This window comes from Astyanax mexicanus, chromosome 9 (genome assembly GCF_023375975.1).
Source record: "Astyanax mexicanus isolate ESR-SI-001 chromosome 9, AstMex3_surface, whole genome shotgun sequence".
NCBI classification, from domain to species: domain Eukaryota; kingdom Metazoa; phylum Chordata; class Actinopteri; order Characiformes; family Acestrorhamphidae; genus Astyanax; species Astyanax mexicanus.
This window is the reverse complement of record NC_064416.1, coordinates 34,436,135-34,449,204: the sequence shown is the minus strand read 5'-3', so window position 1 is coordinate 34,449,204 and position 13,070 is coordinate 34,436,135. Positions and strand designations below refer to the sequence as shown.

The following is a 13,070-nucleotide window of genomic DNA, read 5'->3' as shown; positions in this document are numbered from 1 at the left end:
ATGCAACGTTTAAAATTTGGGCTGCGTCCCAATATGTGTTCTTGTCCAAGGCAAGAATGAAAAGAACGTGAAGTCTTTTCTGTTTTGTGTAATTTGCTGCTAACTAAGACGGAACGTAACAATTTAGAACAATACATTCACCAGCTAATTATTCTCTGTTTTGTTTCCTCTATTTCGCCAGGTCGCGAAGTGCGCACTTGGTAGGCGCCCTAACCAGGATACAAGTGCGCGTATTGGCACGCGCTTATAAATGTTGCTAGCGCCGGGACGCGGGTAAGCTAAGCTAACGCAGCGCTTTCGGCCTGAAACCTCGCAAGAAAATGGGAATAGCGGACGAAGCGGACCGGACTCTGTTTGTGGGGAATTTGGACCCTCAGGTGACAGAGGAGCTGCTGTTCGAGCTGTTTTTACAGGCAGGTTTTATTCATTATTTTAGAATTGTTTGGCTAGCTAGCTAGCGTGTTAGCTGTGTAGCTAACAGTTAACCTAGGTTATCCTGCGTGGAGTAATACAGTGAATATGTAGAGCTGTGCAGGTGACAGATTCCAGCATTAAATAACTTAATTTTGCCTATTTTCTCTGTATAAAGTTCAGTGTTACGCAGTTTAACTTAGTTGTCTTTTGATAATTTAGGGCGCTAGCTCGCATAGCTAATGCTAGTAAACAAGCTGAGCAGCAGGGCTGTTGTATATCACAGGCAGTTACCACAGATCAGGTTCATATAAGCGGCAAATTTAAACAGAGTAAGAGCAGTATATTGATTTTAAGCCATTTCTCCCATTATCTTCAGGTTTAAGTGTTAAATACGGATGTAGGTATTGCAGTGTATAGAAGGGGATCTCTAGTTTGTGTGCGAAAGAGTTTAACGTAACGTTAACACAGCTAACAGTTACCCAAAAGATAAAATGGACTTTAATTTGTAAGAATTTAATTTCTATATTAGTTTCCAACTGTATTCTTGCCTTTTAAAGTGTGGAAAACAAAATCAGCCAATGCCACAAACTCGTGTATCTCTCTCTCTTTCTCTTTTTCTGTGGTTTGTTACTAGTAAAACGAAACTTAAACTAACACTACTCACCTGACCTGACCGACAACTAGAAAAGACTCCACTGCTTGAGCTCAATCTAAATAAAACTTTATGAAAATGTGGGAAAGATCAATTGCCCCAGCTTCACAATATAATAATAGATCATGGCGGATCCCTATGCATAACTCCAGTTTTGTGCAAGATTTTTCATCATTTTCTACGGAGCCCGGGAGGGGCCGTGGATAAAAAAAACAATTAAATCGAGTGAACGATGTAGCAGTTCGTGCTCACGTTTTCTTTAATTCGAGTGAACGATTTGCAATTCGTGCTCACGATTTCTTTAATTCGTGCTCACGATTTCTGTAATTCGTGCGCACGATTTCTGTAATTCGAGTGAACGATTTCTGTAATTCGTGCTCACGTTTTTATGCGCAATAAGACAAGAAGCTCGGAGGGAAAGGAGCATTTTCTCTCTTGATCTGTTACAGGGGTGCAGTAATGATAATCAGTTATCTACCTTTATAACCTGCTGTTATTAATGCACTAGTGTTACAGTTAGATGTACAGTACAGTGAGCAGATTTTGCCTGGTGGTGGAATCTCTACAGCGCGTGGGGGAGAGCCGTCCGCGGCATCGGTTCCCCCGCCGCCAGACACCTGCCGCGCGCGCAGGTCTTCACGGAGCTTATTTACCAACAATGTAGACAAATACAGTCAATTCCAGTCATGATTAAAGGAAACAAACATTACTAATGCAGGATAACTGTGTGTTATTAAAACCAGATCAAAACAAAGTTATAATGCAATGTGGAACTGTTTATAATTTCTTATTTTCAACAATAGTATAACGTAAAGAAGTATAATTATATAAATATACAGCTATAAGACTTAGGTCCAAATGTACACTGTAAAAGTTAATAAAGATAATACAAAATTAATGCAAGGTGTGACAGTTGTCTATGAATGGCTCATATAAGAGCTGCTTTAAATATGTAACACTATATAAAATCAAAATAGCTGGTCTAAAATACTATTAATACAATGTATTAAGATATTTAGTAAATAGGCATTTCATATAATAATTTGGATCAATTTGATAATTTATTCCAATATGTTTCCTAAAATAATTAAGTTTCTATATCTGATGAAATGTCCTGAATATCTGCTTATTCTCAAATCACAGTGTCCTGCCCAGAAACATGCCACAAGCTTCAAATAAAAAAAATATAATAATTATAAACTTCTTAAATGTATATTTTCTGAATTATGTGTTTATTTATTATACAAATTATTAAAATATAGATTAAATCTATCATAAAAGTAATAATGATGTAACCAGATTTAAGAAGGTGTGCATTTCCTTGGAGGCTGGCTGAATGTTATTTAGAAATTAATAAACACATTTGCACATTGCATTATAACTTTGTTTTGATCTGGTTTTAATAACACACAGTTGTCCTGCATCAGTAAAATGTTTGTTTCCTTTATTCATGACTGGAATTGACTGTATTTGTCTACATTGTTGGTAAATAAGCTCCGTGAAGACCTGCGCGCGCGGCAGGTGTCTGGCGGCGGGGGAACCGATGCCGCGGACGGCTCTCCCCCACGCGCTGTAGAGATTCCACCACCAGGCAAAATCTGCTCACTGTACTGTACATCTAACTGTAACACTAGTGCATTAATAACAGCAGGTTATAAAGGTAGATAACTGATTATCATTACTGCACCCCTGTAACAGATCAAGAGAGAAAATGCTCCTTTCCCTCCGAGCTTCTTGTCTTATTGCGCATAAAAACGTGAGCACGATTTACAGAAATCGTTCACTCGAATTACAGAAATCGTGCGCACGAATTACAGAAATCGTGAGCACGAATTAAAGAAATCGTGAGCACGAATTGCAAATCGTTCACTCGAATTAAAGAAAACGTGAGCACGAACTGCTACATCGTTCACTCGATTTTATTATTTTTTTTATCCACGGCCCCTCCCGGGCTCCGTACTTTTCTGTATTATATTACAAATTTTTCTCTCGCTTAGACCAAAAAACTTAAATCTATGAACATCATGCCTAAAACCAAGTTGCTGGCTAGAGGGATATGAACGCCCAGTATTAAGCAGTGGAACAGTGTTCTCTAGAATGATTACGCTCCCTCCAATAGTTTTGGGATGAGTTGGGTGGGTGATCATCCAACATCAAATATTCAAATCCTCACAACAAGTTTGTGTGTTTGTTACATTGTATGTATTTGGTTTAGTTAGTGTGGATTTACACTGCCGTTTAGTGAGGACTAAATATCCTAGCAATGAAAAAATGCCATGTGTTCTATCTCTGTCAGAATCTGACTCCCCTTCACGGGCACACATGCCCTGCAGCAGAATGATTGTAAAAGGATTATCCGCTGGCCCCTTTTATTTCTGTTTATAAGGGTTAATTTACTGTTACAGTAAACAAATTGTTTCCAAATTGAAGCGTTTGTCCATATTGCTGCATGATAGACCTGCACGCCAGTGGGAGTGGGATTTAATCCCCAACACCTTTGGTTTATTTAAAGACGGACTCAACTTCCTGTAATTAATCCAAAATCCAAACCACTTCATTTGGTTGGACCAAACTCTGGTCATTTAGTCCAGGCCATGGTTTGCGACCCCTTTTACACCTGCTACTTTGGTTTGGACAAAAACTGAAAAGTCTGTCCAAACAAGGCAGGTGTGAAAGCCTCCTAAAACGAAAGTCTTCCCTGGTGCCCTTGGTTTTGAAGCAATGAATAAGCAGGTATCCAAATATTATAAAATGTTAGTTTATCTTTTTTAGCAGATGGAAATTAAGTTGTAGAGGTGGTTTTGAGTCACTGTGTTCAATAAATAATTGAAGTCTAGTTCTGATTTATAGTTGATCATATCTCAGCAGCTGGGCTGGTAAATCAGGGCTTAATTGTAAACTGCTGATTGAACACATCCACTTGTGCACTGACTGGGGCATCCAAAAGAAATCTGGACTCAGCTTTTGTTCATTTAAACCTCATAAGACCTTAGTCCCTTTTTTAATGAGCAATTCTTCTTACTTTTTCACTTTATTTATGCTTACCTGCATCTGTTCTAATGGGATTTAGAGTTTTTTACAAAATATAACACTGGTTTAAACAATATGCTTGTGTGCCTAAAATTACACATCATCCAAACACAGCATTTAACTCTTGTTTAGCAACTAAATTAACAATGTTAGTTTATTTATTGGACCAAATTAGCGACATATATTTTGACCACATACTTGATTAGTTAGTTAGTTAGTTAGTTAGTTAGTTAGTGTTTGGGACAAAGTTACTGTTTTTATACTTACTTAAACTATAAAAACAATAATTTAGTTATATTATAGATTATAATAATAGTAACCTTGTCTCAAAATCCTAACTAAGTGAGTATAGAGTCTAAATGTGAATAAATCAAAGAAATAAGAAACAATATTGTGCTTTGTTGAGGCCTGTTGTTTAATTTATGCAATATTGAAATTGGTGAATAAAAACCTGAGGGTAAAGCATATTTGGTATTGGTAGTTGGTTTATTTTTATTTCAGTGCTTCCTTAATTAGTCCATGTTTCTCCCTTTCACTTTTCTCATAGGCTGGACCTTTGGTCAAAGTCAAAATCCCAAAAGATAATGATGGAAAGTCCAAACAGTTTGCCTTTGTGAACTTCAAGCATGAGGTCTCTGTGCCTTATTGCATGAACCTGCTGAACGGAGTCCGGCTGTATGGAAGGCAGCTCAACATACAGTACAGGGCAGGTGGGGAAATGACTTTCTTGGTTCTGGATACACGGGAACTTGGTGCCCAGTGATGATGAGCAGACTTTTCACTAACGTGTCTGTTTTTCTTTGTGTGGTGTTTATGGGTCTGTTACAGGTAGCAGTCATATTAATCAAGAGGGTAAAAGTCCTGCAAACTCTCAAAACAGCAGTCCAGTGAACTCACCCAATCACCGTGGCGGAAGGTATCCCTCTCAAATTGTGTTTAGATATAAGGTCTACAGAGGCTTTAGGTAGGTAATTTACACAAGGTGCATGTGTCTTCTGTTTAATTTCCAGGTATGATAGGACCCCAGACCAGATGAGCTCTCCATCCTACTCCCCTCCACAGAACCTGCAGAGGAGTTTTTCTTCACCAGACACTCTCCAGAGACAAGCAATGGTAAGTGTTCCATCAAAAAAAAAACTTGAAGCGTCTTCGCTGGGTAACCCCCAGTATTTCCTTGGGTATCTAAGTTATTTAAGGCACCCAAAACCTTATCTTAACTACATTAATTAATCAAAAAGGAATGTTACAATACTTTTCAATTCAGTAAAAAAAAAAATAAAAAACAGGAATAAACTAAACATAAATGAGCATGAACGTCACTGTTTATACATGCACTTTCACATCTTAGTGAGTTAGTAATATAATGTGTTTTATTTATTTCTTTTTTTGTTCACTTAATACTCTAAGTATTAATATGTAAAATATTTTTATTGTTGTCCTGGTTACTGTGAAACTTGACTGCAGTGAAACCTCAGACACTGCCGTAAATCCCTTACTTTTTGTCCTTAGTTAAGTGAATTGACTAAGGGATTTTAAACAATACAGCTAAATGATTTTCTTGGGTAAGGGAAAAATCTTAAAACACCTTTGGTCAGGAAAAAACTAATGCTTTGTGCAACCAGACATTGAACTTTAAAAGCTGATACCCAATCCATTAAAATGCATGGGTTGCCCTGATCTCAATGCACTGGGCATCAGAAATGCTATGTTGTAAATTGCATGTCACTTCTTGCTTGTCCCATAAGACTTAATAGTTGGCTTGAACAGTTTTAAATTTTGATCCCAGAGGCCATTTGTTCAGTCATTGGGGGTATTTCAAAGAATACATGTAATCAAAAAACCTTAATTAAATTTCAACATTTAATATGTTTTTTTTTTTCCCCACACTATTTAAATCTGGGTCTCTCTTCTGCAGATGAACAACATGTTGCAGGTCCGTATGCATCAGATGCAGCAGCTAAACGGAGCTTTCCAGCTTGGCTTGAATCAACAACCGCAGCAGCAGCAATTCAGGGGTGGGAATGGTAGCCCCTGGCATCAGGAGAGCCCACCTTACAGGGGTCACCGCCACCAGCAACAAGACAACAGTGGCTATCACAGCCGGGACCACCGGCATGGCAGCAGCCATCACCACGATAGCCAGCGAAGTGATTTCTACCAGCACGATGATCGTGGAGGAGGCCGAAGCAGAGATTATCCCCCAGACAGACGCAGAGACTACGGAGATGGGGGAAGGGACAGGCGCTGGAAATGATTGGGAAACCGCATGAAATTTTAATTTTTTTTTTTTGTGAAACAAGTGAAACAAGGACTGTGTTAAAGAAAAATACTATTGTTTTATATGGTTTGCTAAAAGAGTTTTTTTTTTTTTTTTTTTATTATTAACGGATGAGTTTCCCGGTGTTTGCAGCTTTTGTGATTTATAATGATGTTGACTTTTAAATGATTTTAAAGCAGCTATGAAATTTGTTTGAATAACGACCTTAACATTTGTGACCTTCATATCTTACCAGTAATATTATACAATATGGCATTTTACTGAACTTTTTTAAATACTTATGTCCATCTCAGGGGTCAATGCCCAAAAAACATCTGATGTACTATTTGTTTTTACCCCCAAAAAAGATATGTTTCAGATGTGGCCTTCTTTTTAATCCAGATAAATGTTTTTAAACTGCAAGATTTACCATGGCATTCACCGCACAATAATTTATATTGTGGCACTAAATATGTAGTGAATGTTTTGGTAAATTCTACTCTTTTTATGTACTTCACCAGCAGAAGATGTTTTTTTACAGCAAGTGTATGTACTGGTCCTTGATTAATGAACATGTACTTAAATTGAGTGTTCTGTTTTAGAAAAATACTTTCTTACTTTCTGTATTTTATTTTTATTTTTGTCCCCCTCTCAGGAGTTTTTAGCAATTGTATTTCTCTGTCATATTCTACCTGTCAGAAATGTTAATTGGAGGTTTTCCGATATATATTTACAGATTTTTAGCAGTGTGTATTCTTTCCCCAGGCCTGAGAAAAGTGACAAAAATAACTTTGTACATTTGTAAATACAGCATCGTTTTTAAAGGAAACTGTGCCGTGAGTATTGTCTTACTTGTTTTCTTCCCGAATATTAGTTGCCCAGTTTGCACTGACATGACAAAACCTAACCTGTATACATCAAGGCATCACCACTAAATGCTCTGTTCACTGTGTGTAGTAAAGCCTTTTATAATGTACTTCCAGACTCATGTGAGTATCGGGGAATGTTAAATGCCTGCACAAGTTAGGAAATCAAATGTCCCATCCATCTGCACACACTGTAAGACCTCACTCAAACTCTGATAATGATCATGACTGGTGGTGTCTGGTTGGAATTGTCCCTGCAGACAGACTAGTAACTCTAACCGCAATCACAACCATGTTCAGTGCAGGAGACCCAACCCTTATCCCATAGTTAAGTGCTGTGTTTTTACCTTCCATGGCAAAACATTAGTATTTGTGTAAACAGCTGTATTGCAAGTTTATTGATTTCATCTGGGAAAAATGATACATTATATTAGTTTTACTTTTTGCTAAACAAAATCTTATTGTAATCTCCTGACTTGTACTCTCTTAGACTTGTAGTCCAAGTTGAAGAGAGGCCTGAAAGCACTACATGGTGTGTTGAAAGCAAGAAAATGGGCAGGTGCAAGAACCTTAAAAAAAGCTCCCCTTTTACAGAAAAAAAAAGATGTAAAGGCTCTAGATGACTCTGTTGAAACGTCACCAAAACATAAGTTTAGTCTCTGTGGCGTTCCTCAAGCCATGTGTAGATATCAATACCTATCAAAAGTTCTCCAACATCAGGGTTATGGAAACCCATGGCTCATTGAAGCTCACCCAGGGCTAGGCTTTGGAAAACTGCCCCAAGTCCTTTAAATGTCTACGCAGTATGTGCAGGCCTCTTTAACTAACCTCGAGTACTGGTCTGGTATCCTAAAATGTTCCTCAATGTTTAAACACACGCAACCATATTCTGACTAAACTTATTTCTTGTTTGGGAAACCAACCCTTAAAAAAATCTGCTGCTAATGGTGGTCTTGTTGCTAGATATCAGAGGTCACCTTCAGATGTGTTTTTGAGTTTATGCCCTAGTGGGGCTATATTGGCACAAAGGGACTTATTAGGCAAGTGTTGTTTTTTTTTTCTTTTCTAATGGCTGATTAGTGTAAGCTTAAATTACACCTAATCCATTTTATATGTTTTTTTCCAAGAAGATTATTACAAATATTTCTCAACTGTCATTTTGACAGGTACAAACCAGTCAGGTCGACTAATGTTCATGTACTGTTTGCCAAATCCGCAAATCTGATCGGGTAAGGAAGGAGCAGGATTTGGGTATTTGACAAGTTAATCGCTTGACATCGGTTAAGAGTTCCTAAAGACGCAAACACAATGGAATGGCAGTGGAAATTGAGTTTAATACCTGTTGGTACGGGTCCGACAGCTGCCGTACAGCCCAACAAAGCACGCTAAAGCCAATAGCTTTGCATGGGCCTATTTTTTGCGCTTTGTGGAAATCAGAAGGGTGGGCTGTTTTTACTGGGATACCATTTAAAACTGATGCATTCAGTCACTTGAACCACAGCGCCCGCTAAGTTAATTTTCCCTAAGACTTCAAAGGCACCTGGCTCCAAAGGGCCAACGTCTGAATCGGGGCCCCGTTGCTCATGTTACACTTTTGCTACACAGAGTGATGCGCCTGTCGCCTGCAGTGGCCCCGCTTACAACAACGTGACAGCCGAAATCCTTTAATGTCCAAGCTGAGGGTCATAATCTACCCTTCCGAAAGTGCTTAGCCCGCTAACAGTGGCTCCCGTTGCGCATCAATTCGTTCATCCCACCGCAGCTTTTGCACTCTAAAAGTGGAGGTGCATTTGCACCCTGTGTACTGAGCTCTTTGTCTTGCTACTAATCTGACAGGGATCAGATTGCGCCCTGATGCCTGGAAGCACTGCTCGGTACAGAGCAGCAGATCCCCCTCTCCGGACCACGGCGGTACTAGGAAGCGCTCTAACTCTGGGCACAGTCTACTGTTTTAATTGATTGAGCTGCTTGGCGTCGATGGGTGCAAGCCTGATGGAGAATGTACCCCTAGTTCAAACCCCCCTCCCCAAAAATACTCACACTCAACAAGTGTGTGGTAATGTGTAGGCCTTAAAGCAATGTTGAAATGCCTCCTTTTGAAGATGTACTTTCTTGTGGAGTTAACGCTTAACAAAAGAAGTCCTTCCATGTAGAACCATCGACAATAAAGGTTTTTCACCATTCCCAAGAGCACAGCAAATCAGGCAAAAATCTTTTAACTGTTTGAGATGTCATGGTACCTCATAGAACTGTTGCCTTGCTAAAGAACCTTTAAAATGCTCTCTTTTATTGAAGAGTGTTCAGTTGCAGCTCAACTCTACCAGATTGATGTACCCGAGCCTCCCTTTCCCACCTAAAGCTATAGATATCTCAATGAAATACGGATTTGATTGCATTCAGTGACAAGAGTCCTAGTGAGGTCAGAGTTCTGACTGAGGAACAGTGTTCTCTGGAATGATGGAATTCCATCTAATTTTGGATGGAATAATTTTAGGTTAGGTAATTATCATTCAACTTCATTCAGCTTGCTAAACTCAGCAAGACTCTCTGTGCTGATTGGTTGGACTAGTGTTGCAGGATGGTTTATGACCATGTCTACCAGCTCTTGCTGGCTTCTTTTGCCTTTCTATTACCATGCTTCGACTTGGAGACCATGAAGTGGACCAGAGTGGTCTGCTCTCCATGTGTTGCTGAACCTTTGTGATTTGTGTTAGTGCTCCACAGTGGTATGTAAAACCCTGTACCATCAGCTTGACCTTTCTAGCTTGCGAGCTGTAGAGGTTTTATAGCCTATTTTTTTAAGGGGTTGTCTATGTTTTTGATTAGGGATTAGTTTAAGCTTATTATATTTTTATTTCTTTGCTTTCTTATGGTAAACTTAGTTTGGGGAGGAATATTTTGTATGATTTTGGGCTGAGATCATCCCTAAGGTTTTTGCTTCCATAATGGAAAAATAAAACACCTAAGACTGTGACTGTTTTCTGTGTCTGTAATTTGGTACGGTGGGTAAAGTTTTTTTTTTTTTTCCTTCTTTTGCCACATTTGAGGGGTTTTTTAAGCATGAACAGTTTGTTTAATGGCATAAGGCTACATCATTCAAACTTTGACTTTTATTTATTATTTTTTTTTTTTGCCATTCGGAGGTGGATTTGCTGGTGTGCTTTGGCTCATTGTCCTACTGCAGAACCCAATCACACTTGAGCTTAACATCATAAGTTAATGACCTGATAATTGTAGGCCAGATGTGATGGAACACACCTCCCAAAAGTTCCACCTCTGTCAGCTCCTAGAATATTTTCCTGAGAATCACCAATGTATTTGTTGGAAAATGTGAGTTGGGTCTTTGTTCTTTTTGGTTAGCAGTGGTTTTCTTTCAAAGCTTTAGAGACAACTAACCTTTTCCAGACCGTTAGATCTATGTTTTCTTTAGATTGAGGCATAATGTGTTGCTTTTTGAGATTTTATCCTGCTTCATGTTGTCAGACAGGGTTTTTTTTTAAATGATTCCTTGATTCTAAAGGTCAATTTTATTTGGATAGCTTTTTCACCTTAATGAATGAAGTCATTTAAAACTGCTTTTTGTATTTACTCAGGCTATTTGTTTGATACTAAAGTTTGTTTAATAATCTGAAAAATATATTTATGACAAAGCAAAAATGAAAGAAATCAGTAAGGGGGCAAATACATCTGTAAATTGTGAAGTGAGACCTTAATCAGCACTCATGATTACCAGGCCACAATCTTTGCTGTTAATTGGGTCATCTTTAGCCTTGGTTTGCAGTGTTTATCGGTTACATAAACAAAAGGTAAAAGTATTTTCCTTTTTTCATAATGTTTAATAGTCTAAATTATTTCTGTTGCAGTTTTTTCAACCTGCACTACCTCAGCCTACATCACCCACCTCATCGCCACAATCAGCTTTCAGGGTTCACTGGTGCCACATCTCCTACCCAACCCCTCCCTACACACCCATACATCCCTAACACTCGCTCATATGTCTCCCTGCTCCTAATCCAGCAGCAGCCCGGCACAGTTGTTCCCATCTCACCCTTTGATCAAGCCCTCAATCCCCTGAAAGCAGCCAGAGCTTCTCTAACAGAGATCTTCACATTTCCTGCATCTTAATCCCTCACACTTTGAACACAGCCCTCATAATCTCAGCTCCCCTGGCATTTCTATTTACTCTGCACGGGAAATAGATAATCATTTCGGCGGGCAGTGAGAATCGGACCCTTGACCCCTTCAATTGCAGGACATCCAGCGTAGCTGTGAGATCAAAGATAAGATCCATCTGAAAAAAGCATCATAGTCAGTGGCCTTTAGTTTAGAATAACAGGACAGTCTTACTTTTTATTTTCCACCCGTTTTGCATCATGCCCAGCCCACTTTTTATCATTGGCTTGTTAGGGCCACGCCTTCCTCCTTCGCACTAGGATGGACGGGCTGCTCTAGATTGAGTATGAACCTTCAGCGTCTTCTGAAACAACTGGTGGGTGTGCAAAACTAGCCAATCACAGCGTAGGGGGCGGGGCTGGAATGAATGCAGGTGGAGAAAAGGAACTCCACGCGTTTTTAGCGCAAGAGCTGTAAATACAGTCGCTCTTTTTTTTTTGTACAGACTCTGAAAACTAATAGGAGAAACACGAAAAACACCTGGTGCACCATCTAAAGATGTAGTCACAAACAGTGTCTCATATTAATCAAAGACCGACAAAGAAAGAGATAGATTTCCATGTTTAAATCCATTTCTAGACATGATAAAACCAGATGAACGGCGGGATCGCAAAGTTTTCCCCTATACAGGCTGCATTTCAGACTCTTACAAAAGCGACGGACTGAGAACAAACTCTTAAAACACCAAAATACAGCTTAAACAAACACTTTTTTAGAAGTAAAATCCGATAGTAAATTAAACTTTGCATTTACTCGACATGCTATGGGCGCTAAGCGGTGTTTTTGGTTCAGTAAAAGCGAAAAAAAAGTCAGCTGTGAGATATTTGTCATTTAAATAAAACGTATTTGATGTAGCCTCAAAGTCCCGGCGAGCAATAATAATAATAATAATAATAATAATAATAATAATAATAATAATAATAATAACAGTTATTATTATTATTATTATTATTATTATTATTATTATTATTATTATTATTATTATTATTATATTTTAGTAGTAGTAATATTATTGCTCGCCGGGTAGGCCACATCAAATAATATTATTATTATGATTATTAATGTATATAACAGTATAACAACATTAAGTATGCTTGCATTATAACGAAAACGATAATTTAAAAAAAATATCACAACAGTTTTGCCCACACTGAAAAGTATTTATTTGCATACAAAAGTGATTATATTTCTTGGTGAAAGTCGTATTTAAATTGTAAAAAGTATTTTTATTATTATTATAATAATTATTATTATATTAATAATAAATAATAAAAATAATAAATAACATACAATTAATAAGTACATTTATACAGTAGGTACACATTTAAAATTTGATCTAAAAAGGATTACTCCAAATTCTCAAACTCCTCTCTTATAAAAACGCACGTTTATCCGTTTTGATTATTTATTCATCATATGAAACTTCTGTGTGTATTATTTGGTCTTCCACAGCAGTGTGTTCAGATTTAACGGCAATCCATTCAGAATAAATGGCAGTATATAGTGTATTAGCCTGCCTAATAGTACAGAACATCAGTAATTAGACTAAACCTGTATGACCTTTATTTTTCGACTGACCGTTGTGCAATACTTCTCAAGCTATTTATGATCATTCGACGGTAAATGCGCAGAAAATGATTATTGATTTTGCCTTGAGGCATTTTCCCTACTTCGGCAT

At 38.0% G+C, this 13,070-nt stretch overlaps 1 protein-coding gene across 1 annotated transcript; it reads left to right on the top strand.

Moving 5' to 3' along the window:
* Positions 1–234: 234 nt before the first annotated feature.
* Positions 235–7,182, top strand: rbm7 (RNA binding motif protein 7). The gene is made up of 5 exons (XM_007250991.3): positions 235–413; positions 4,644–4,806; positions 4,925–5,012; positions 5,107–5,209; positions 6,012–7,182. The coding sequence occupies exons 1-5, from the start codon at positions 321–323 to the stop codon at positions 6,348–6,350; spliced, it is 786 nt and encodes a 261-aa protein (XP_007251053.3). The 5' UTR covers positions 235–320; the 3' UTR covers positions 6,351–7,182.
* The last annotated feature ends 5,888 nt before the right edge of the window (positions 7,183–13,070 follow it).